Here is a 27,583-nt window from a genome sequence, read left to right as displayed (position 1 = left end):
AACACACTGGATTTTAAAACCCCTGTTGTACCTTTACCATACACTTTTTAATCTGAAAGTCGAGGAAAGGCTGAGCGTTTCTGACCAATTGTTCTGTAAATCTCAGATAGAAGAGTCACTCATATAATGAAGCTGTACATTGGATTGCACCGGTTACCTGCTGAATTGAGATTGATGTTCAGGTAGATGTGGAGCTTGCCCTGGTATTGCAGAAAAGTGCCCACGGATACTGTAGATCAGTGTCAAATTTCAAATTTATGCACATGGGGATTTTGGTTCCTGTACCATATGCTTGTTATACCTGTGGAAAATCAAAGTTAATTCAGTTTAGAGGCAAGACTCTAGGCACCTCCTGGTTAGATTCATTTTCAGTGCCGGGCAATAACGCTGTTATTTTGAAACAGTTTATTTTAAATATACACTTTTTTATCATAATGGATGCAGGCAGAAAACATTGACTATCTGAAGTTTCTATTAAATAATACAAATAAAATGAAATAAAAACAAAAATAAGTCACTTCGCATTTTTAGAAACTCTTTTAGCTTGATTTAAAAGTGGTGATTCTAAAGCCATGGGCTTGTAGCTGCTTTTTCTTGATAAATTTCAAACATTATGTTCTTGTGTTTACATGAGTTTATTCAAGCAGACATTCAGAGCTCAAATAATGCGTTGATACATGGTCTTGTAAGAGATAGTCACAGGTCAATAGTATTTTTCTCCATCCGTGTAAATTCTGCTACACTTTTCGAAGCCTTTAAAATTAGTTAGCTTATATTTGAATTGAAAACATTACAGAACCTGTAACTTATATGTATTTGACATGAAAAATGTCACGTTTTTCTCAGTACAATAACGTTTGTAGATCAGCTTTTGGTCCCACTGACTCATGCATTGTGAAAACGGAAGTCTTAGCCCCAGTTTTCTTTGTGTTTTGCTTTATTGTTATAGAAATTCGTGCCTACTCATCACCGTACATGTATAGCTGCAGTCTCCCAGCATGCAGGTAAAAACACTGCTCAGGATAAAAGCTGCCTGTGGGTTTGTGCTCACTTGCAAACGGAGGAGAATATTGAAGCAAGAACCTGCCAGAAGCACGCATGTTTTTACAGCGGTTATTGAAATCACTGTAAAACAAGTTCAAAGGACTTCTTGCTTTTATAAACGCCGGCAAACTGATATTATGTAGTGTAATAAATACAACATTCAAAATGTTTTAGATGAAACATGAATGTATTAAGATTTTCTGAAATATTTTATATGGGTTTGAACATGGCTCAGCTTTACCCTGGTGAGGTCTGAGTTCTCAGAGCACAGTCATTCATCTGAGATCTTATCAGCGTTGAAGAACATCAAAAAGACCCAAGCTTTCTTTACAATGTGCACACAATAATCACTGAGGTCTTTAGCTGTTGGTTTCCTCTCAGGGACCATTTACAGAACTGAGAACGTTTTGTGAAAACTCCCTAAGATTTCCGTTTTGTGCGATGAATTTTAAGCCCCAAGGCTGGTGCTTTGTCATGGTTAGAAATATAGTAGCTTAGTTTGCTTAGTAATAGAGCTAGACAGGTATAATAGATAATAGATATAATAGAGATAATTATATATATATATATACAGCAGTGCAGTTTTCAAATAGATACCAAAAATCAAGTTTTAAATGGTAAATGAAAGTATTTCACTATTAAAGCCAGATCTTCCTGGTCGTCTTGGTTATAAAAACAAGCTCAATTATTAAAATATGATAAACACAAATATACAATTAAATATGGAAGCATCAGAATTTCTCTCTCAATTCAACATTACAACAGGCTCCTAGAAAGAGTCTGTTAAGCAGATGTTTGGAAACAGTGGGGAAATGTTGGTGACAGACCATTACAGACGTTCAAAATTCATCCATTTTAAATGGTAGATTATAAACTGTGAATGAGGACCCACTGTTTTCTCATCAGGCAAGGACGGGTATTAAAATGGGAGGGATTGTTTATAATGACGGACGTTCTGGTCACTCTCTCGGAACAGGGATGGTTGCTCTGGCGATGCGGTGAAATCTTACAGCTGGGGACACCTTGGAGCTTAGTAGGTTTTAGTTGGTGAACTAGATCAGAAATATAAACACGATTGGTTAATGTTTATTATAAACTGAATTATTAGCCATGGTCAGTTCCTGCAGGTCTGAGTGTTCGTACGTATCAGTTTTGAGAGGATCTTGGAGCTGCATTTTAAAGAGGAATGTTCCTGTGTGGGTGACTCATGTGATATTGATTGAAAAGGAGGACGATCCTGTATTTTTAACCATAAAAGTGATTTTTGTTCTTTCTGTTCCTGAGAACTATACCCAGATGTAATTTGTAGGAAAGAATATTTCTTGGTGCTTGAGGGTTATTTTTTTTCTTCTTTCTGAGAAAAGTTGTGTGGGTAAAAGAGCCAAACACAACAAAAAACCATCCAGATTCATCACTGTGCTGCTTTTAATGGAATCCTGTCTCTCCCTCACCTTCTCTTGCTTTCTCTCTCTCTAACACCTTTCTCTTTCCTTCACTCTTGTTTTCTCACTCTCTCTCGCTTGTCTCTCACTTTCTCTATCTGCCTGTTTCTCTCAGTCTCTCTTTCTGTCTCAGTCTGTCCCCCAATCACCTTCCCATCTCCTTTCCCTGCCTCTCTGTGCATCCTACCTTTCCCTTCTTTTTCTCCTTGTCTGTCTCTCTCTCTCTCTCTTTCCCCCCTCGCTCCCCATGTCTCTATCTGTCCTCAGCAGATGTTCTCCTATCTGGCAGCAGTAGCTCCTGTACTAATTTATTGGGTTTAACCCTCAATGATTTCGTTTTAAACCACTGCAGTGCTTCATAGAGAAATATTTGAGAGAGAGAGAGAGAGAAATGAAAGGGATGTTTCAGATGTTCCTCTCTGTAATTTCCAACCTCTAGATCTAAAGCCTTGATTCATTCAGCGCTCTTCATCAAAGGCTGAAATGATTCTCTTCTCAGATTCAGTTCTTTACCTGGATAATCAATCTGGTTCAGATCTCTGAAGAAGTAAACAGAAGAGAATTGTCTGATGAAGGCTGTTTATGATTAGTTCAGAAATACTATCTCATTTCTCTCTCTCTCTCTCTCTCTCTCTCTCTCTCTCTCACTATAAAACATTCTTATCCTTCATTAGTCTCAGATTCTTGAAGGGTTTTTTTTTCCTCCTGTCCAGTCCAGCTGCAGGCTTTGGGGGAAATAAAGGATTCATGATGGTATCAGAATGTCTCCTGTCAGCGGTTAATTGCTTAAAAGTGATCAGTATCAGATGCATGTCCAGATTTGACTGATAGCTGCTGATGTGTATATTGTATTCTGGATGAGCAAAACATTCAGGTGTTGCTTTCTTTGTGTAAAATGTTTGTTTTTTTGTGTTACGTTTCTCAATGAAGATGATCCAGATGGTGGTGTTAACTCATTATCTGAAGGGTCAGCTGAGGCCCTTTTTTTCTTTCCCCATTGTTAACCAAACATTAATTCATTAACTTTTACTGATACACAAACATTAGTCAGAATGCTCAATCCTAGCATTTTATTTAAATGTGCCAAGAGCTGCATCTGCGTTAAACAGCACAAATGCACGTGTTCACTCCGTTAATTTTGGATGAAGATGTTTATATAGTAGTGCTTTTTAATTTTGATACATATGTCACTGTACAAAAAAAGTGAATAGACCCTTCCTTAAAGTCCCCTAATAGTTGAGAGTGTGAGAATGCTTTGATTTGATGGGGAGGGAGGGAGGGAGGGGGGGGGGGGCAGCTGTAGCTCTTTGTGCTGCCCAGCAGGTCATCACCTGTTCTCTTTTTTCATTTGCCATGAATGCCGTTGTCAGAGTAGGCAGTCGTTGAAGAGAACTGTGAAGCAGGTAAAACGCAGGCTTGGATGGAGATCCCCTTTGACTTACAGGAAACCAGACTGAAACTTTGCTCTGTGCTCTTCTCTCTTTCACCTCATGGACTTCTATATTCACGTTCTCACTGTCCTATTACTGGTGTAGTGGTTTGGGCTTTGTCCTGTGTCAGAAGGTCATTACGAAGAACCGTAGATTGCAAAATCCTAATTAAGACCCCTTTTCAGAAACTAAAATCTGCTGACGGTTTTATAATAATGTATAGGTTAATTTTTTTAATGTGTGAATGTGATGGTGAATTTGATATTCATTTAATACACATTTTATTTCAGGTGGAGTTTTATGTTTTTAAACTATTTGTACTCTTCAGATTTTCCTTCCAAATTCTGGTTCATTAGATTGAAAAATTTAAAACAGAGATTCCATGTGTATTTTAAATATGACACAAAATCTGATCAGTAACTTGGCTAAAATATGTCTCAAAAAATGAAGGGTTATATGCTCCCATGTTTCTCCTGGGATCTGTATGGCCAGCCAACCCAAAATGTGTCAGATCCCTGCAACACATTTTGCTACACAACTGCATAAAATAAAATGTTTGAATTAAATCTTAATTTTGAATGGTGAAAACACTTTTTATACATTTATTATTCTCTAAAACGAAAAGTCCAAGCAAATAATCGTGTATTAACTTTAATTTTTACGGTATAATTATATAAGTTCATCAGTTCTTGGGTAGAACCTGTGCTCCGTGTACAGGGCTACCGTCAGGTTTCCTGTTAATTACGGGGTTTGTTGGCCACAGTTGTCTTCTTCTGAAGAACTGAAAGAGCTGTGGGTTCACTGCAGCCTGAATGCAAAGTGATGCTCAGCCAAGCTCCTCTCAAACGTGGTGTATTTCTGTTTTTTATAGTTCACATGGTCCTCTCACTGCAGCTGCAGTCAGATGTTTAAAAGAAATGAACAAAAATATTAATTAAATGTGGAATTCAGTTAAGTTTCCCGTGTTTAAATTATCGCACAAAACGATTTTGAGTGCCCACTGAGGTCTTCGTGTGTGCTGATGGTGATTTAATCAAGTTGGAGAAAATAGATTGAATGAAGGTCAGCTTCAGACTTCCTTAAATTTATTATAATATAAAAACGATGCAAATGGACACACCATTCAGTCATTAATTGGTATTTCTATTACATTAGAGCAGTTCTTCATTTCCTGTCCTGGAGAGCTGTCCAAATATAGTTGGTGATATCTCTACACAAAAACACTTCATTCAATACCTCTGTTAAGTGCCAGGTTTAGTGGGTGTGTTAAAGCTGTGGAATCACCAGGGTCTGCTGGACACTGACCCTCCATGAGCTGAATCTTTGAACCCTGCACCACAGTAAAGTAAACTCCTTTGGTACCATGTTGCTAAAAGCATCATGTGAAAAACATAGTACTTTTAGCTTATTATTTGAGCAAGACTCTGTAATTTGAAGGAATTATTATTTTCTGTTTAATTCTTTATTGTGATTTATTAGAACATTACCATTGCAACTATTTCTGTAAAACAATAAGAGTTATTGCACACATAATTAAAAAAATAGCTACATTATTATTCTTATTGCACATATGAACAGTATAATTTGGTATTGAATATTGCACCGATGAACCATAGTGCCACACATTGACAGAGGAGTTACAGAGTTTGATGACCACAGGTAGGAATGACCTGTGGTGCTCTATAGTGCATTTTGTAGGAAATATCCGTTAACTAGTTCTTGTTTTATTAATTTATTCATACAACGCTTCCAATTTGGGGGCGTGAAGGCAGCATGTTTCTCTAAGACATGGGAAATGCTGTTGTTTATTTGTTTAGTTTTTTACCACTAACAACACATCACTGGACACTTGAACACACTTGGAGGAGAACACTAATGGCCCAATTCTATTTATGCCAAAGCTAACAGATACTTATATTATAAGCTAGCATCATGTTTGGTCTTCCCTGTCCAGTCTCCAAGTGTCAACACAGTTGTGCCATTCAAGAACCCCATTTATATTTAAAATTATTTATATTTTTTGAACATATTGATTAAAATGTGCAAATAAAGGACTTTGACAGAAAATCAGAACTTCATCTTTTTAATAGACAACATTTTTTTAGTCTTGTAAAGCTAATAAACTTATTGTCCTAGGAAACAGGTGTGTGCGTGCGTGTGTGTGTGTGCGCGTGTGTACAAGAACACGTGTGTCTTTGGTACTGTGTTGGAAAAGCACAATGCACTGAGGTATGTGAGTGTTGATCCACAGCCAGTGAGCTGCAGGAGAGAGTGGGGGAAGGGCAGATGAGAGAGAGAGAGAGAGAGAGAGAGAGCAAGCAGGAAAGCAGGGAGACAGACCATGAGACTGAGAGAGAGAGCAGAAAAGCAGTGAGACAGTGCATAAGAGAGACAGAATGAGTGAATGAGCCGAGTGCACAGCAGAGAGAGAATGGGAGGGGGAGAGAAGTGAGACAGTAAGTGCACAAGAGAGTGCTGAGCGAGAGAGCACAGTGGAAAGTGAAGGAGTGAGGCAGTGAGAGAGCAACGCGGAGTGGTAGAGCAGGGTTGTGAGGGAGGGGCCAGCACAATAATCACAGTCTGGGCTTTTGGCGAGAGAGAGAATGGTAAAGTGAGACTGTATGTGCTGGTGGGGGAGGGGAGCGTGTGTGTATGTGTGCATACATGCTTCATTCACATCTTACAATAGACAGAAAAGGACAGAGGTCCGTTTGCTTTTATTTGAAGAGTAAAGAGATGATGGAAGTCTGTTCCTCTGGAGACCACCTGATACACATTACTTAAAGGCTTCATCTTTGAGCGACAGGAGAAAATCAAGCTTAGTTGCTTCTGATCTGACTCCACAGGTGTTTGCATTCATCCTTTCAGTATTAAAACAACAACCCAGTCTTAAAGGATGTGTGGCATGAACTTGTTACTGACAAAATGGAAAAAATGAAAAGGCGCTATCAGACAAAGATGCTGCTCAGTATTACTGAATGTATTAGGAAGAAAACCAAGTTCAAAGATGAAACCCAAGCTGCAGTAAAGGCAAATTTCCTGCTAGGGACTACACATGAGTCAGTGCATCTATGTGCAAAGATACCAGTTGTAATCATTCCTAATTAATTAAATATCAGGCTGAAAATACTTACATTTTTCAGTTTATTAGTGAATAACATTTCAACCATGGATGATGCACCCTTAGTCCCAGTTACTGCCTTACTTTCTCTCTGTTAATCCTGTACCTTTTCCCCTTGCCTCATCCCTCCTCTCATCCTCTGAGATTATATTTTGGAGGTCATCCAGATTATACACAGTCACAGCTTGCCCAGGGGTGCAGGTAATAAGGTGTCACCCTCAGTGTTGTTTTCTGAAAATGATGTAACTTATAATTTGCCTAAAGTTCCTAGAAGAGCATTTGCTGACACCATCTCCTTAATTATATGAATCATTATGCCAGAGTATCATTGATGGCACAAGCAGAGACTTATAGAGCGCAGAGTACGTCACACTTTTCAGTCCCTGGTCGTTTTTTTGCAAAATGTAGCTGATGTTGCAAAAACCTGTATGTAACAGGTGCTGTAGGCTTTGAAGTCCACAACAACAGTGGCTGTAACATTAAGTGCCGTTTACTCATGGTGTATTTGCATGTGGTTGTGGGTGTTGTTTTGTTTTTTATTTTGAATAAAAATGTGTCAGCGTACTTACAGGAACTGCTGTTGTGAGCCAGAGAAAAACATATTTGATGACTGCTGCAAACTGGAGATATTACCATTGGTAGTTTATGCTGGATGTCTGCATTTCGTGGTGAGAACCACTTAGAATCGTGTGTGAGCAGGGACCGTATTTTTTTTTTTTTTAGTGGAAAAGCAAAACAGCAGAAATATTGGTGCTTTTCCACCGCATGAGTCTGGCTCTACTCAACTCGACTCCGCACGGCTCTGCTCATTTAAAGCTTGTCTCTATTCCATTAGCACAGCTGCCTGAATGGGACCGGTGACATTTAGGTGCTGTTTACTCATCGTGTATTCACATGTTGTTTCTGTTTTGTTGGACTGAACATGTCTCTGCACCCCTGTTCTCACAAATTGGTTGTCCTTGATGCATGCTTGGCTTTCGGCCATTAGCCCAAGGAGCATTTAAGAATCTTCAGAATACCTCAAGGTAAAATTACGAGCTGCCGTTGTGAGTCCGATAAAAATAAATGTGAAAGCTGCTATAACTGTAGAGATCTTACAAGCGGCAAGTTTGTGCTGGATTTGAATGGTGATTGACATGTCTCTCTGGCCAGTCAGGGATCTGCAGGGTTTACACGTCACCATTTAGTACCTACTCGGTTTGAACACGGTTGGAACCAGGCACGAGCAGGGACTGAATAAGTGTGATTGACAAGTATCTCTGTAGGTACCATGCAGTGGTAAAGTGTCATTTGCGAATGGACCAAGTCTGTTCCTAACTATAACTTATTGAATATATTCACTCATTCATTCATTATCTGTAACCACTTCTCCAGTTCAGGGTTGCGGTGGGTCAAGAGCCTACCTGGAGTCATTGGCCGCAAGGCGGGAACACACCCTGGAGGGGGCGCCAGTCCTTCACAGGGCAACACCCACACACACACACACACACACACACACATTCACTCACACACTCACACCTACGGACACTTTTGAGTCGCCAATCCACCTACCAACGTGTGTTTTTGGACTGTGGGAGGAAACCGGAGCATCCGGAGGAAACCCACGCGAACACAGGGAAAACACACCAGACTCCTCACAGACAGTCACCCGGAGCTGGAATTGAACCCACAACCTCCAGGCCCCTGGAGCTGTGTGACTGCGACACTTATTGAAAATATCATTGTTGTAATTTTTTCTCTTTTACTATATAAGTATGAGATTTTTCAGTTGTTAACGATGGCTGGGTAATCTGAATAGCAGTTTAATCTAAATAAATAAACTACAGACGTAACAAGACACTGGGTTCTGGGATCTTTTAGGATCATCCGTCCTGATCATGATATGAAATGTGCCGATATCACTGAAGTCCTCATGTTAAAAAATGTATGTGCATGCATATATCATCTAAACATCTTCATGCCTGAAACTGTTTTATATACATATCCCATTTAGCTTGGGGTCCTTAGTGATTTATTGTAAACCTACCTGCCACATAAAGCAACAAAGAGCTCTGGCTGGATGCCTTCTTTGATGCTAATCATCTTTTCAGTTCATTCGTTGTAGAGCTTTTTACCTTCATGTTGTAGTATTAGAGAAGAATGCCCTGTGTGGTTTATTTGGTAGACTTGTCTCATAAGGAATCCTCTCTGTAGTTAGAAGTATGTTTGAGGTCATTGTCCTGCTGTAAGGTGAAGCAGTGTTCACTGAGTTTTTAAGCACTGGGTTAAGAGGCTTCGCTACAGTTCAGAACTCCTGCTGTTGCTGTCGGCAGGCACTTCATCAGAAGACAGTGAGCTGTGTTTGGCAACCCCACATGGGATGGCATGGTTGTGCAGGTTTTTTCTGTATATCGTTAAGGTCTTTTTGAGACCGTTTGGATATTGTTCGCTGTTCTTGCAGTAAACTCTGTTGTTTGTGATGGTCTTTATCACAGGTGTGTTTGACAGGTTTCCTGCATCATGATCTGAGACTCCACATTTAGGCCCCGTGCACATGGATCGGGGTATTTTTAAAAACTGAGATTTTCCTCACTCCGACTTTGAAAATACCCCCATCCAGACAAATACAAAAATTGTGCCATTATCATGCCAGTCCAGTAGAGGGCCAACGTACCTCTTAACGATAGACATGGAAACGCCACAAAGTATGAGAGAAACACAGAGGTTTAATCTCAAATCACTCCATACTCCCTTTGCAGTGCCCTACGCAAGACATAACCTTACTGAATCCTGCTCTTTATTCATATGTGGGACTCTGAAATTAAAAAATATAACATATATTTGATTAAAAATATATAATGCACGATTAAGAGCAGGATTCAGTAAGTTTTTGACTCTCGTAGGGCACTGCATAGGGAGTATGGAGTCATTTGAGATTAAACCTCTGTGTTTATGACTTATGTAATTAATTATATAGGAAATGAAGAGCTATTTGAATTTCAGCCAGAGAAAAGCATGTATGTGGTGTCAGCGTTTCCAAAAATATCTGTTATACTCATGCAATGAGAACGCTGACAAAGGATTTTAAAAATCTCCAACATGGAGAGTGTTTTGGAAAACCTTAGTTTTCAGAGACCTAAAACACTGTTTTTATGTGGACAGGAGGCCAAAGTGCAGACAAAGACCTTTGTTTGTAAAAAAAAAAAAATATATATATATATATAGTCTACTGAGGTTTTCTAGGTTTTTTATTATTTATTCAACAATTAATGGTACAGTTATATTGTACAGATGAATGGAAAGGATTGCAAGAAATTCATCTTTAGTTGAAGAAGTTTAATCTCAAAATAAATAAATCTGAAATATACAAATAAATGAGAAATAGACAATTTTTTTATTGTGTTTAAAAAGATTTATCTCGGTATATGGTATTATGGGGAGGGGTGCTCTGTAGGGCTGCCGCTGAGCCTTGTATCTGAGCACAAAGTCAAGTGAAATTAGCTAAACACAGCCCGACAGTGCACACCGACACGTGTTGACGATAAAAACCCATTTCTGGGAGAGCAAATTTCGGCAATGGTTGCTGATGGAACAGAAAAGTTCAAAAACAAGCAAAATGAGACAGTGTACACTGTTTAGAAGCACAGCTGGCGCTAAAGGGCACTTGTGGTTTAGCACAGCACAGCAGATGTTTCAGCGAATTGAGGCTCAAAACACACATGGAGGATAAAGTCATATACCTGTGAGCACAAAGTCGATGGATTTTTTGAGAATTATGTCTATTTACGACTTAATTCCTTTCACTTTTAACCCAAACTCGGAGCTAAACAACTGCGGTGGGGTACTGGGCTTGTGTTTTCTCCACCCGTTTTCAGACCTTTACATCACCAGTCATTGAGCTCCCACAGCGCCCCCTCCCTGTGGCTCTCTTAAATGCATATGAACATTTTAGCCAACTTTTACAGACACAGAACCGAAATTTGACGCACCACACACACACCATGCCTTCATTTTAAGGTACCGTCCACATTTTTGAATACCATGGTATACAGTGTTATTGTTATACCGCCCAACCCTAGTAAGAGAGTCAGGGAATTTGAGACCATTCCTATGTACGCTCTCCCCTTTAGCTCACCCCACAGGTTTTCTATAGAGGTCAGATGGACTGAGGTGACCATGGCAGAAAATTGAATTTGTTTTCAGCACTCCATTTTTGTGGATCATTGTGCTGCTTGATCCAGTCCAGCAGGACCGTGATCCAGTGATTAACCATTTTTAGTTTCTTGGCAGAGGTGAACCAAATTTAAAATGTCCTGGTAATGGGCGGCACGTTGGTGCTGCAGGTAGTGTCACAGTCACACAGCTCCAGGGGCCTGGAGGTTGTGGGTTCGATTCCCGTTCGGGGTGACTGTCTGTGAGGAGTTGGTGTGATCTCCCTGTGTCCGCATGGGTTTCCTCTGGGTGCTCCGGTTTCCTCCCACTGTCCAAAAACACACGTTGGTAGGTGGATTGGCGACTCAAAAGTGTCCGTAGGTGTGAGTGTGTGTGTTGCCCTGTGAAGGACTGGCGCCCCCTCCAGGGTGTATTCCTGCCTTGCGCCCAATGATTCCAAGTAGACTGGATAAGTGGTTACAGATAATGAATGAATGAATGTCCTGGTATTTTTATGATGTCATGTACCCAAATGGGTTTCCCAGGGATTTTGTATAAATACACCACACTTATCAATGTACTGTACATCAGGTTCCTTTCAGTGCAGTCTTCATTATATGCCAAACCCACCTATAATGTTTTGTTGCCAGAATGCTCGGTTTTAATTTCCTCTGATCTAAGAACAGTTCCAGTGGCATTTAGCAAACTCCATGTACTTAAATGTGTGGTTAGATAACAGACAAGACATTTTCCTGGCATGCCTTCCAAATAACTGTTGGCATGGAAGTGGCATCTGATGGTAGATTTGGAGACTTGGTGACTCCAGTTTGCTACTCTTTACCATCCTCCTCACTGTGCAGAGGGGCAGAGTAATCATGGGTCCTCATCCAAGTTTGTCACAGTTCCAGTCGGATGGATGTCTTTCATTTTTGCCCTGACTCTGTGCTTTGGCTTGTAGTCAGTAATTTTATTTTGATTTTATACACTTTTTACACATCTTTTAAAGAGGTTCTTGTAACTGTGGGGAGACTGTATTTATGCCTCTTTAGAGGAACACTAGGAATTATTTTTACTTTAAAATTACAGCTTCAAAATCATTGTGATGCTCCACTGACTTTTTATATGGAGAATAGTGTAGGGATGCACCAATATAGGAAATCGGGGATGATGCTCTGCAGATGCAGATGTACACATTTACAAACTACAGAAAGATACCCCAGATACAAAGAAGAGTGCTTTAGCACTGCCTTTTGCTTCTCCACACAGTCAGAGCTGGAAGAATCAGAGCCAAAGGATTTTACCTGTGTCCATCAGTCTATTTCTTTAGAACCAGAGCGTTAGGAAACAAGTTGCCTTTCTATCCATCCATCCATCCATTATCTGTAACCACTTATCCAATTTAGGGTCGCGGGGGGTCCAGAGCCTACCTGGAATCATCGGGCGCAAGGCAGGAATACACCCTGGAGGGGGCACCAGTCCTTCACAGGGCAACACAGACACACACACATTCACTCACACCTACGGACACTTTCAAGTCGCCAAGTCTTGTAGGAGGACTGTGGGAGGAAACCGGAGCACCCGGAGGAAACCCACGCAGACACGGGGAGAACACACCAACTCCTCACAGACAGTCACCCGGAGCGGGAATCGAACCCACAACCTCCAGGTCCCTGGAGCTGTGTGACTGCGACACTAACCTGCTGCGCCACCGTGCTGCCCATAGTTGCCTTTCTAATATATTGCAAAACTTGGACTACATCTAGAACCAGGTCCAGATTGACTCTCTTGCTGGCTTGATTGTGTATGAACTAATGATGCCTTAACTGAAAATCCAGTTGGGTCATTACTTACAGACTCCAGGAAAGGGAAATATTTATTTGGTTGTTGGGTACGTTTTAAAGCACTTTTTTATTTTATGTATCGCATGATGAAACTAACATTCCATATCACACTGATCTAGTCATTTTTGTTACACCCTTAAAAAGGACTGTAATTCTTATGGCCCATTGTCTACCTACTGTAGATATAAATATCCATGAATTGAAAAACAATGTTGTATGCTTTTACCTCATAGTCATTGTTTCTGTTCAGCTCCAGTGTGCTAGAGAATGGAGCTAACTGCTTTAGCTGTACGCTACATGTCTCTGTGCTGTTTTAAAGAGTGTATTCACAGAAATAATGAATAATAAACAGACCTGGTCTGTGTTTATGTTGGCTTCTCTGCCTACACCAGCCAGACAAATGAATTCACCCAATACATTTTCGTTTTATAAGGAAATTATTATAGTTTGTTTAGGTCCATGACTGCGCAGTCTTTCCTCTTTTTCACTTACAAAAACCGTGTTTTAAACAACTTGTGAGATAAATATGCTTCTGATTTTTGAGCCTGTATGGTCTAATTTGTTTTATTCGTGTGGGTGAGGAGAAAATGGAACGAGTTTGATAGAGGGCTAGAGCACGCGTGCTAGGGGCTCTGTCTGGCCCGCTAGTGATTGCTGGCTTTGGAAAGGAAAAAACAAAAGATGTCAGAAATGAAAATCTTGCCAGCTGTGATGGGCTGTTATACATTATATTATACACTATAGTTTGAATGAATTGAAATGTCCCTGGGATGAATGTTATTTAATGGCACCGTAGCATGGAGAGTGTAGAATAGAACTGTTGTAGACCTGCTTAAAATGGTGCCTCCGAACCTGACATGAGGTTTCAATCATCACTTCTCAGTGGTCAGATTTGTTAGTCATCGGAAACAATAACACATTTCCCTTCTGAATCGTAACCTACCTCTTAGTGGAAGGAGTATCAGGGAGGGTCTCTGAGCATTTTCACCTGATGATCATAGATAAGAGTGGTAGAGGAAGGATATGATGTTGGTTAATAATGTTTTTGCTCTTAGCAACGTGACCAAAAAAGATGAACCAAAACAGGAAACTAAGAGTTATTTTCTTTTAAATGTCATGATGAATTGTACTTTTTTTTTTTATCCCTCCAGGTTTGTCCTTCAATTCCTTTTGCTTTCTATGGACAGCTCTGCTACAGAAGTGCACTCTGGTCACTGTAACAGTGGTGGTGTTAGTTGATAGCAGTGTGTGTGTGTGTCTGCAGCCATAGATATAAATTATTAGACAAATCAGACACTTAGGTTCTCTTAGAATGAAGAATGTATATCTCTCTCTTCATTTCTGTTTGTCTCTTTTTCTTTACTCTTAGATCAAGTTTGCTCTTATGCAACTTTTCCCCTTTAATCTCACACTATCTTAAAGGGTTTCTTTATTTTTTTTTTCATTGAGGTTTGCTGCATTGCTCCACCCTTACTGCTTTTTATTTTGTGTATATGAGAGAGAGAGAGAGAGAAATGAGACTGGCAGAGTAAAGACAGCATGATTGACAGGCTCTGCTCTCAAACAGGCGCTGTCAGAGACAATCTCATGCCCGCTGTGTGTTTTCACTGGAGCTTGTGTGTGTGTGTGTGTGTGTGCATGTGCATGCGTGTGCTCAGTTTCATTTGTTTTGGAAGCCGAGCCGCTCATATCTCAGCCCTTCCCCCACCTCTCTCTCTTTCTCTCTCTCTCTCTCTCTCTCACTCTCACACACACACTAGCACAGACTCCTTCTCTCACTCTCTCTCACTCTCTTGCTGTCTTTCTCTTTCCCTCCCTCTCAAGCTTTCTCTCTCTCTCTCTCTCTCTCTCTCTCTCTCTCTCTCTCTCTCTCTCCCTTCCTCTGTCTGTTCCTTGCTCTTGTTCTCTTTTGCTCTCTCTCTCCCTCACTCTCATTCTCTTGCATTTTCCCTCTCTCCCTCCCTCCCTCTCTCTCGCTCTCTCTATTATTCTCTCTCACTGTTCCCCTCTTGCTCACCCTCTCTCATTTTCTCACATTCTCTCTCACTCTTATTCTCTGCCCTTCTCCCCCTTTTTCTCACTTATTCTCTCTCTCTCTCTCTCTCTCTCTCTCTCTCTCTCTCTCTCTCCCCCATCCTTTCAGCTTTCACAAGCTCTCTCTCTTTTGGCACTCTCTCTCAGTCCTTCTGCCCATTTTTATGTGTGTGTGCATTCCCTCCATCCACAGCACTGTTCTCTTCGTCCTCCTTCCCTTTTCGTCTTCTCGTTCTCAGTATTGATGATAGTTGTTTACTCGTCTGTGTGTAAATGTTATTTTGAATGAATATTGAATGAATAATACATTTCTTTTTTTATATTTTGAGGAGTGCACTGTTGGTTGCGGAAGATTTCAGTAGATTACCGAATGTAAAATGCTCGTATTTGTTATTCCTCCAAGGTCGACTAATGACGTATGTTGGTTTATATAATTTAAAACTTTTCATATTGTCCTACCTTATTTATGTGTGTGTTGTCTGAACTGAAACATTTCTTATAATGTGCAAACTCCTTACCAGATATAAATGCACCGTCTTTGGTTATCTCATGAAAACATTCTAAAGAGGACTGTAGCTTAATTTCTGTGTATGGACTCTATACTTGGAGTGGTTCTAATGTTTTGAAAGGTTTGCATTCTTCAGGCTTATTTCAGGAAGAAAATGTTGGTTTTCCGTGACTTGGGCCTCCAAAAAATTCACCCAAATATCTTTGAATACAGGAATGAACTCAGACAGGCTTTTCCTTCCTATAAACACAAATGATTACTCCTACAAGCCTGACTCTAACCTTACCAGAGACCACACACCAGCATGTTTATGTGTGTGTATCTGTGTGGGTATGTGGAGTGGGCTTCATACCCCAGAGAGAGAAACACCAGTGTGTATAATGAAGTGTTTTCTAGGTGTGTGTTTATCGAATATGGTATTTACCCCCTTTGTTTATTTTCAATGTGCTGTTTTCAAGTTAAAAGTTTGAAATATGAGGTTACACTTCCTTTTGTGTCTGTCTGCAGCAGTCTGGTGTTTTCTTTGTGCATATTTCATAGCCAAGCTCTACACTTTTACAGCCTACAGTGATTGTACTGCCCTGGCCTCAGGAAAAAGGCATGTGTGTGTGTGTGTGAGAGAGAGAGGGAGGGAGAGAGAGATATTGAGATATTTTTGAAGTTCTATAAAGGCATGAAATTGAAGCCCAAACCTGATGTGCTTTTATGAATTAGAGACTCTACCAGGTCGGAGTGGTCTAGCTGTATTCTAAACCCAAGCCTGACTCACTCTCTGATGCCGAATGGCTGCAACTAAAGTCTAAATATTTGGCTGGTGACAAATTTGTACATAAATAATTGTAGTTAAATATTTCATTGCCTTTTTTTCTCTTTTATTTCCTTATTGCATGCAACTTTACCCTTTTGCAAATACAATTCTGGATATCTCCAAACGTCTGCCGCTCTAGGATGTGATTGTTGAGCCCCATCAGCTCCACATCTTCAGAAGAACAATGTTGAGTATCAGGCTGTAGGAATATCATACCACTCCATGTCCTAGTGGGATTTTTTTTTTTGCTTGGACACGGCTAATGTTTTAAAATGCATGGTGGCGAAACAATTAGTGCCACTGTCACACAGCTCCAGGGTCCTGGGGATGTGTGTTCGAGCCCATCTCTGGGTGACTGTGTATGAGGAGTTTGGTGTTTTCTCAGTGTCTGCATGGGTTTCCTCCCATGGTCCAAAAACAAACGTTGACTCCTCAACAGTTTCCATAGGTGTGAGAGACTGAGTGACTGTGTGGCGCCCCCTCCAGGGTGTGTTCCCGTCTTGCGCCCAGTGATTCCGGGTGGGCTCAGGACTCACCACGACCCTGAACTCGATAAGCGATTGAATAATGTTTTAAATTATGGCTTACGTTCACAGAGCACACGCAATGTTTGTGTACATTGCTCTTTATCGCTGCTTTCTCAGTATAATCACAGAAATGTTATTATATAAATAACATTGGTATAATTCCATATTACTCAATAGAGATAGATAATGTTTAGAATATAGGGATATTCAGTTAACATACTGGTTTGAAGTGGCTGCTCTGGATATCTGTGTGTATAAGGTGTTAGCAAACATCAAATAAACAAACAGTGCTTATTGCGCCCCCTAATGACACACCTGTGGTGAGTAGGTAGTATTTTAACCTTACAATCACATCCCCAAAATAACTGAGACGCTTCATTGACCTGTAATAGTGAGACTAGAGTCTCTGTCATTGCTACTCCCAGCTCAGCACCACAGAAAAGCGGAATGTCTTATTTAACCAGGTAACATTAGTCCAAAGGCAAGCCTAATCAATTGAAAGAGGTGTAGGCGATTGACAACTCACCAATTGGGCTTAAGTTGTCTTGCTACCTCTGGAATTCAACTTCAGTGCATGCCTCTCGAGTCCCTGACATGGTGAATTTTAAACTATTCCCTTTTAACAAACTATCTTTTTATTTAGACCATGGCGAGCTGTATGTGTGTGTGTGTGTGTGTGTGTGTGTGAGAGAGAGGGAGGGAGGGAGAGAAATATTGGGATAAAAAGTGCGCACTAAATGGAGGTAAATGTAGCCCTTTATAAACACATCTTCTCCATAAAAATAGCTGATTAGAAAACAAACTGTACCTGACCTGAGTCCCGCACTATACATGAAATATCATCCTGAATCTGGCCCGTAATCCGATATTTTGTCTGGTCCTTTTGGCCTTGTGTGTGTGTGTGTGTGTGTGTGTGTGTGTGTGTGTGTGTGTGTGTGTGTGTGTGTGTGTGTGTATTTTAGATTTAGTATGTTTTTAGGATGTGTTTGTGTTTGATTTTCAGTGTGTGTTTGTATTTACGGGTGTCTGTGTTTGTGCAGTTGAGTCTGTGTGTGTCTTATGCATTCCAATCTCTGTGTGTGTGTGTGTGTGTGAGGTTGGGGGGGGACTGTGTTTGGCTAGTAAACAGTCTGGTCTGTGCTAGCTGAGTATGTCAGGCTAGAGAGAGGGTGGTTCTTTCGTAGTGCAGCCTGAGCTTCTCTCTCTCTCTCTCTCTCTCTGTGTCTCTCTCTCTCTCTCTCTGTCTCTCTCTCTCTCTCTCTCTCTCTGTCTCTCTCTCTCTCTCTCTGTATGTCTCACTCTCAAATTCAAAATTTGCATGAATTTTCAAGAATTGACATGACAAAGTTACATTTGTATTGTCAAAGCAAAATAAGAGTTATTTATTAAAGGAAAAGGGAAAATTTTAATTATTGAATTATTAAATGCATATCTGAAATATTAATAAAACATATTGTATTCAAAAATGTAAAAATGTATAAAAAAAGACTTTCCGTTGCTGGTTAATTAATAAAATGTTTAAACCTATCAACAAGTATATGATGGAGCTGACAGGCTCAGTGCTGACTGATGGAGAAGACAAAGTAAGGTCAGTTTCTGGCAAGATAAAAGGTTTAACATTAAAGATGGATGTGGGCTCATTATTTGGCAAACAACAGGTCACTGTTGCTCTTTTTAACTAAGTGTTGTAACTGATTCTTAAAGAGTATAAACGCATTTAACAACATAATTAATAACTATTACTAAAGAGATTTAAAACTATTTTAAAGAATTATAAAGTGTAGTCTTATTCTGAAGCAGTACTCTGGGATAACAAGAAAATCTTTTTAATATATTTACATATGTAACAGTACGGAATGATCTTTGTGTGTATGTGTGTGTGTGTGTGTGTGTGTGTATAGAGATGTCTTTTTATGACACTCCTGCACGTATCTGGCTGCAGTGGCTCTGACGGACCCTCTCCCTGCTCTGCGGCCATTTTAACATCCTCTCTGAGCGATTTGAGATTCTCTGTGTATTTCTCAAACTGATTCAAATATTTATTCCTTACAGTTTCATATTTTTATATTTCTTCATTTCTATTTCGCCCTCTCACTTTCTCTCTATCTCTCTCTTTCTGTCTCATCCTCTCTTTCTCTTTCTTTAGCTATAAGTCCCAAGTTTACTCTTTCTTTTTATTTCTTGCATCATTGGAAGGCGTTTTAAATCACTCTCTCCCGTTCTTTTTCATTTTCCCTCCAAGTGCAACTCAAAGCACCCCTCATGTTTCATTCACTCTCTTTTCCCCTTTCTCTCTCACTTTCTCTAAATTCCGAATAGCTTTAGTTAAGCCAGTCTTCCCACAACATTAAAATCTGATTATCATTCATGAGTCTGCTAATCACCCATTGCTCACACACAGCTAACCACTCACTGTCCATTATGTATATTACCATTGCTACATTCAGTGTCTTGTAAAATCCTTCCTTTCCTCATTTATCCAGTCATCACTTGGTAGTGCTTTTACCTTACAATTACAGCTTCAAAATTAATGTGATGCTTCACTAACCTGTAACAGTAAGACTAGAGCCTCTGTCATTGCTTCTTCCAGCTCAGCACTGCAGAAACTGCACTATGTAGCTTTTGGATGAGGGACGGAAAACCCCAACTCTAATCCTAACCCCTATTTTTTTAGGACTGTAAAATACACTCTGCCACTCTAGAGTGAGCCCAGGAGTGAAAATACCAAATCTATCAGGTGTTACTTTAATACAATATCGCAACGTTAACGTATATTAAAATACCTATTTCAAATGTTACCATTTAGCTTGCATTGTTGTCAGTTACAACAGCCACATAGGTGTAACGTATAAACAATATTATTTTATATACTCGAAGCTTTTGCCCCCACTGGCATCGCACCATTAATGTGCTGACTCACCTTCCCTCAAACTGTGTCATTAATGTAAGCTATGTCATTGTGTTTAATCATATTTTCTCTTTCTTTCTGGCAGCAAATGGTGATGAGCCTGCGAGTATCGGAGCTGCAGGTTCTCCTGGGCTACGCTGGGAGGAATAAACACGGCCGTAAGCACGAGCTGCTGACCAAAGCCCTGCACCTGCTGAAGGCTGGCTGCAGTCCGGCAGTGCAGATGAAGATTAAGGAGCTCTACAGACGCCGTTTTCCCACTAAGCTGGTGTCCCCGGCCGAGCTGGCCCTCCCGGGGGTCCACCCTGCTGCCGCCTCGTTGCCTGCAGGCCTCACACAGCTGGCCTTCGACGGGCATGCGGCTGCCCCCTCCCCATTGCTGCCCATCTCGCTTCTGGGGCCCAAACATGAGCTGGGCCTGCCACACCTGCCCTCTAACCTGCACCCCGTACATCCAGACGTCAAGCTCCAGAGACTGCCCTTCTACGACGTGCTGGACGAGCTCATCAAACCCACCAGCCTCGGTGAGTGTGTCTCATGGTGGTTGTGCATATAGTGCTGAAAACTGAAAGTTAGAAACTGATCATTAAAACCTGTCTTAGTTTTAAATCAACCAGTCAGTAAATACATGACGATAAAAACCCTGAGTGTGTTGGAGATATTAGATATGTAAACAGACACATCACAGACAGTGTTCCAGCGAACTGAGGCTCAAATCACACACCTTTAGAGGATAAAGCTTCGTATCTGTGAGCACAAATTTTAGTGATCTACGGTGGGCTACTGGGCCTATGCCTGACCCCCCCCCCCCCCCCCCCCCACTACACCAGTTTTCATAGCGTGACATCACCAGTCTGTGATATACTGCAGCTCCCCCATTCCCCCGGGCTTTCTTCAGTGCACATGAATCAGCTCATTTAGCAAAGTACTGACAAGACAGACACAACAGAGAAATTATACAGTCCTCATTTTTTATATACTAGGGTATGCTCCATTACCAATTACCAATAATATTTTGTTAGAATCAAGGTTTAGAAAATAGCTTTCTTTTTTGGTTTGTCTGCCACAATTCATTCATTCATTATCTGTAACCCTTATCCAGTTCAGGGTCGCGATGGGTCCAGAGCCTACCTGGAATCATTGGGCGCAAGGCGGGAATACACCCTGGAGGGGGTGCCAGTCCTTCACAGGGCAACACAGACACACATTCACTCACACACTCACACCTACGGACACTTTTGAGTCGCCAATCCACCTACCAACGTGTGTTTTTGGACTGTGGGAGGAAACCGGAGCACCCGGAGGAAACCCATGCAGACACAGGGAGAACACACCAACTCCTCACAGACAGTCACCCGGAGCGGGAATCGAACCCACAACCTCCAGGCCCCTGGAGCTGTGTGACTGCGACACTACGGTGCCACCTTCTGCCACAATTTTTAAATTATTTTTGTAAACAAATGTTTCAATAGCAAAACTAATATTGAAACCTTGAGTATAGGTTGACACCAATATTGAGACTTGGTTATTGGATGATCCAGTACTAATCCTCTATTCCATTATTGTATGTATTGTGTAATTTAAAATGAACCTTTAGAATTTTACTATCTTGCTGAAACGCTGTACAACCTACAGGAAGAAAGACACAGCTAACATCATCACACCACACACGAGTGTGTAGTCATACTTTCTCCTCTACAATATCCTGTTTTTAGGTACACTGGATTTTTTCAGTATATTTAATGGTTTGTAATCTCTCTCTGGGGAGTGGTGGGCTGTGTGTGTTAGGGTGGATGAGTGGGTGGTAGTGTGTGGGAGGCAGGTGTAGGTTTGGGCAGTACGCTGCAAATACCATTTTCAGTGATGAACAGCCGTAAATGTACCACAGCTAAATTCCACGTGGGTGACAGGAAATGGTGAATAAATGTGATTCTGATTCTGGTGGGCTGCACAGGGATGGCCATATTTCTTCACTTTAACATTTTAATGCACTTAGGGGGTTTGCCATGGATGTGTTCATTGGCCTTAAGGGAATTCTGCAAAACAGACCCCCCCCTCCCTCAATATTTTACATTTTATGTTTCTCTCTTTGTTTTTCATTCTGTCTCTCTCTCTCTTGCCCACCGTTTCACTCTCACTCTCTCTCACTCACTCACACACACACTCTATCTCGAACTCATGCACTTTCTCACCTTCTTTCTTCACACTTTCTCTGTTTCTTCCTCTCTGTCTCAGTTTCACTCTCATCCCTCTCCTATATTTGCATAGCTAGTGCTGAAATTAGAGAGGAACACATGAGTTTCTTTTTCTTTTTTTTTTTTGCTTTTATGTATGTACTTACTTACCCTCCTTATCTCTCTTTCCCTGCTCTGTTGCCCTCTCTTTCATTTGCATGAGGAGTGATGAAACCAGAGGTTCACACACCTGAGCTCTCCCCACATTCTGCCCAGTAACAAAAAGACTGCACACAAAGCGCCGCACACCAAAACAATGCCGCACTCCCAGCTCTTTCTAGAACTTACATGTAGAGCACAATGTCTAGTTAACACACTCTTGGATTTTTTTTTTGAGCTCTCACGGCTTGTGGAACACACACGTGTGCCCTGTTCATTCACATTGGTCAGTCTTTGCTTTTATCTAACTGGGAAAAATAAAAGTTTTAATATCATTGATTTTTTTTAGCCTGTTTCAAGCAAGAGCTTGATGTGCAATGTAAATCCTGTTAAATATTTTAGACGTACCATTCACTCCTCAGTCTCTACAGGGAAACTGAACTGCAGTAACATCTAGATTTGAATATGTGAGGTTTGTGTTTTCAGAGCATGCCCTTCTCCTATTACTCCAGTTCAGTCCAGACTTGTACCGCTAAGTGATAAAATGATAAGGAGTGTTGTTACTGCAGACAATTTGCTGTAAATACATTTTAACAGCTAATCATTTTCAGTGGAAAATAAGGGACTGGTGGTAAGTGCAGTCTTCCAAATGTTACTGACATTCATACAGGCTGCCTGAAGTTTATTGTTTTGTGTCCTAGAGGATTTCAGGCCAAACATAATCAGTTGTTGAGTACATCTCAGTGCAGTCTGCTTTTCCACTAAGGCATGGCACAGGGCAGCTTATCAGAACAGAGATAATCTTAACACAGCAACAGAAATAACCTGTGTGATGTAAGGTACTTTTAGAATATGGGCACTTCAGTAGGTTCATTGGGTACCCGTATTAGTGATTTAAATTATATCCTCATATTCACTTTTTATCTTTCATGTCTAAACTGTTTGTTAGTATTATCTTTTACAAAATACCAGACATGCTTCTGATTTCTAATTTTTTTTTTTTTCCATTGGAAATCAAAGCAAGCCTTAGATATTTGCAAATATTTCACGGAAGGGAAGCAGAACTCATTAATTATGAAGAGCACCAATCAACATCACTCTGAGAGATGAAGACAACTAACAGCAGTAAATCCACCAGTAGCTTTTGGATAGTTATAGCCAACCATAGACAGGGTGAAACCTTAAACATGTTATAGATCCACGCTCATGTGGTGCACAGTGTTCCAGAACATTCTAAAGGAGGGACAGCACACTCTCTCCACTCACGCCACAGATGCTAGTTCAACGTTCATTCTCTCTCTCTCTCTCTCTCTCTCTCTCTCTCCCATCCCCTTCTCTATGCTCTTTGCTCTCCTTCTCACTCTTTCTATCCCTGCATGTCCCTTTTTTTCATTCTCCTCAGTTTCTTGCACTCCCTCTATCTATTTTTTACTTGCTCTCCCACCATTTAATTCATTCTTTATCTCAGTTTTCTCTTAACTTCCTTTCTCCATCTCTCTCTCTCTCTCTCTCCCCCTTCCTCTCTTTATCTCATACAAGTTTTATTTTTTTGCCCAGCACTGCATGTTTAATTTTTTCTAATCATTATCCTCATTATTCTGTTCTCGTTAGAGCTATTAGCTCGCCATGCATATATTACTCATTATCTCAATCAATGTCATTTACCCTGGGAGGGGAGGCCTCTTCAGAGGGGATTCAGATGCTTCCATAATTGAACCCTTGTTCATGAATAAGGTGAGGTTAGAGAGGCACAGATAGGAAAAATCTGGACTGATGACCACAATCAATATGTCTGTGTTTGTTTGGAACATAGGCCGCTTTATTAATTCCACACTGAATACACTATAATATTAAATGCATCCTTGAATTATGAGTCAGAGAAATTCATAATATTTTCAGTGTTGTATGTTAAGGATGAGCAATACGGCAAATGTCAAGAATATTGTGTCTTGTGTTTGGTCTTTCAGAGGATTGCAAACAATTAAAACAGAGAAAACACCAACAAATGAAGTGAATTTTTGACTTTTCTGCGTAATTAAACCATTAAGACACCACAGTACCATTTGTAGAGGGCTTTGTTGAGGAACTTACAGAATTCTAATTGTTCACATTGGAGGTGATGCTTGTAAAGTTATTACATAAATTAGTGATGAATACATGAATTGAGGCTTTCGACAACCTCTTGTTCGGAGTGTAATTGTTGCTAATTTTCTCATACAAATATATAATGGGATCATTGCTGCTACCAACAGGTAGATCAGTCAGAAAGAGTGGGAGTTATTTTTACATGAAGGAATTAAAGGGAAGAAATAATCTCAATAGTAAGACATAAATGAAAATAAGAGTTCTCTTTGAACTCTGATATAAGAGCCTTATAAATACACACATACACACACACAGGAGGTATAAAGCCTGGAAGGAATTTTTATTGGTATGCATGAACGAATTACACAACATCCTGAGCAGTGTTTTCATTAAGATGAATGATCTCATGTGAGCTGTGTGTCTGTGTGTGTGTTATATATGAATATAGAGGAAGAGAGAATCAAAGGTACACACAATGCATGCTAGAAAATGTATTCTCCTAAAGAAAAGTGTACACACACACACACACACGGCCATCTAGTGAGACTGCCCACTGCAAACAAAGTAAATATTACAATTTTACATATTTCTACCTGTATCTGGTCTTACAGTGCATTAAAGTCGGCCAAAAAGTATTAAAAATAATTCACATTTTGAAGCATTTTATCTGTAAAATTTGATATGTTTTAAATGACATTTCTAAATATTTAACTTTGCTAATTATTGAAAATAAAAGAATAGATCAGATTTAAAAGAGAATAGTCAGCCAAGATATAAGTCTGCTTTCTGAGGAGTTGCGTGGTTTTGATCTGAATGTGGAATTGGGGGCTTTCTGTGTGTGCTGAGTGGTGCTGAGTGGTGCTGAGTGGTGCTGAGTGGTGCTGAGTTTACTGGATGCACTTTCATAGTTTCATAGCAGTTTACGGACACATTTAAAATGCTTGGAGCATTCTAAAGACATGTGTAATTTGAAATGCGTCCAAACATGGGCTGCCTTTCAGTGGGACGGTGTTTTTGTGTGTGATGGCACTGTTTCCTACTCATTTGATAGGAGTTTGTGTGGTTTCACAATCCAACCAATCATCTATATATTGACTTGACTTATATATTTTTTTCCAGAGAATCAGTTTTAAATGTCTGTTTAAAAGAAAAGAAATAAAGTAGTCCATGAAGCGCAAACCCTGCATTTTCCTCTGTAAGTAGCTTCTTTATGAGAACATACTGTTCCAGCTAAAGTACTACTTACCTCTCCAATCACACACTCTACACACCTCCAGTCTCTTCTACACCGTCTTATCAACCAAACCACACTTAATCTCTCTCAGCATAAAAATAGTCATTAACTCTCATATCATAGGCTACAGCTCCTCTCCAACAAGAGTCTACTCCAGAGCTTAAAAACAAAAAAACACAGCACACGTTAACAAAAGCACAGATGTGTGTGTGTGTGTGCGTCTGTGTGTGCGCGCACACAGCAAGAAACAAAGAGATGGAAACAAAAATGTAATTGAGGCAGCTCATTAACTGTTTGTATTTTTTACTCTAGATGTGCAAGATTACTCTTCACTGGACAATGTCTCACCGCATGTGTCCACACCATCTCAGAGACAGCAGAGACATAGCACGCAGCTCTATATTTGACCTTCTTAAAGCACAAACCTGTGTTTATTTAAAGCCTTCATTAAGTTTAAAAAAAGGTGAATTTAGATAAACCCTTAGATCTGGAGCAGCGCTGTTTAATACAAACATAAAGATACATTTTGATTTCGCGATTTCTGTTCATTTGCTATGTTTCTCATAACGGAGCAAAAATAAATAAATAATAACATCTGCCATAGCTTTTATTTTCCCTGTATGTTAGGGTATTTTCACACATGAATGTCTGGACCAAGGTTCATGTTTTTCTTTTATTTCACATTGTATACATTTGGTCTGTTTGTTTTAGCGCAGACTAAAGGACTTTCCCATGTCCTGTTGTCATTATGTACAAGGGAAGGGTCTCCTTGCATTTGATTATTGATACAATTTTTTACTACTACTTATTTGTGGCTCAGATCAAGATGTATCTTGATACACAAACGCATACAGGGATTATTACTGATTTAGCGGCTCTGAATTCACATTTTGGTTTCACCTTAAATGGTTAAACTCATTGCACTGGCTGGATTTGTTTGTTCCAAATCACATTCGCCGGCACTTTAGCTTCTAGACTCTTAAACACGCAGACATGTATTTATTATTAGCCAGGCACGGTGGTGCAGCAGGTTAGTGTCGCAGTCACACAGCTCCAGGGCCCTGGAGGTTGTGGGTTCGATTCCCGCTCTGTGAGGAGTGTGGTGTGTTCTCCCTGTGTCCGCGTGGGTTTCCTCCGGGTGCTCCGGTTTCCTCCCACGGTCCAAAAACACACGTTGGTAGGTGGATTGGCGACTCAAAAGTGTGCGTAGGTGTGAGTTTGTGAGTGTGTGTTGCCCTGTGAAGGACTGGCGCCCCCTCCAGGGTGTATTTCCGCCGTGCGCCCAATGATTCCAGGTAGGCTCTGGACCCACCACGACCCTGAACTGGATAAGGGTTACAGATAATGAATGAACGAATGAATGAATATTTATTTATTTATTTTTTAAATAGATGTTTTCTAATCTTCTTTGGTTGTGTAAAGTGGTGAGTTAATTGCCTGGTCATGTCCACCCACTGCCTCAGCTTCCTGTATTTGGTCCGATAGTACAAACTATTCAAAAATTGTTTTCAAACTGCACACGAACAAGACCTTGGTTTAGTTTGAGCCAGCATGAGACCACCAGTTTTGGTTGAACTAAGGGTATTGTCACAACAAACTATGTGAGACTGTTCTCTTCGCTTATTGGTCAGACCTGTATGGGGGCAGGGGCAAGAATGTAAACGCAGGAAGAAGGTCGTATGTTCTGGACTAGTGTGTTTCTGACCCATTACTTCGATTAGCGGCTAAACTTTAACCAGTTCTCTGTTTACTTGCCTACTGCGTCCAACATGTAAAACGCACCCTGGCTATGAATGCCATTTAGCTTCGTATTGTAGGGTTGGATCAGGTTTTCCCCAGAAATTAACCACACCAGAATTCATTTGGGACCAGACTGACTACTCGGTCCACGTCCAAGTGCAATTACTTCTTTCACGCCTGCCCAAGGGATCCGCACCAAGGGTGAAAATGAACTAGAGTTTGATTTAACCGGACTAAAAAGTGCAGGTGTGAAAGCACCCTTAAATACAGCAAATTAAGTGCAATTATGCATTACATATGAATGAAAAATGTCTTCTGTTGGTGTCTATCGTCTTCACCTCATGCCATTACGTCTGGTGCAGAAACCTAACTTTATCATAAAACACTTTGTCCAAAA

General features: G+C 40.5%; 1 protein-coding gene across 1 annotated transcript in view; it reads left to right on the top strand.

Annotated features, from left to right (window-relative positions):
- LOC136678701 (E3 SUMO-protein ligase PIAS1-like) overlaps window positions 1-27,583 on the top strand; it is a 55,637-nt gene that overhangs the window by 3,488 nt on the left and 24,566 nt on the right. Inside the window, exon 2 of the mRNA XM_066656802.1 lies at window positions 19,880-20,318. Within this exon, the coding sequence (XP_066512899.1) occupies window positions 19,883-20,318 (436 nt within the window). The 5' untranslated portion in view covers window positions 19,880-19,882. The remainder of the gene's footprint in view (window positions 1-19,879; window positions 20,319-27,583) is intronic.

Source organism: Hoplias malabaricus, chromosome Y (assembly GCF_029633855.1).
Source record: "Hoplias malabaricus isolate fHopMal1 chromosome Y, fHopMal1.hap1, whole genome shotgun sequence".
Classification (NCBI taxonomy): Eukaryota; Metazoa; Chordata; class Actinopteri; order Characiformes; family Erythrinidae; genus Hoplias; species Hoplias malabaricus.
Note: the sequence above shows the minus strand (reverse complement) of the source record. Positions and strands in the feature narration are given on the sequence as shown.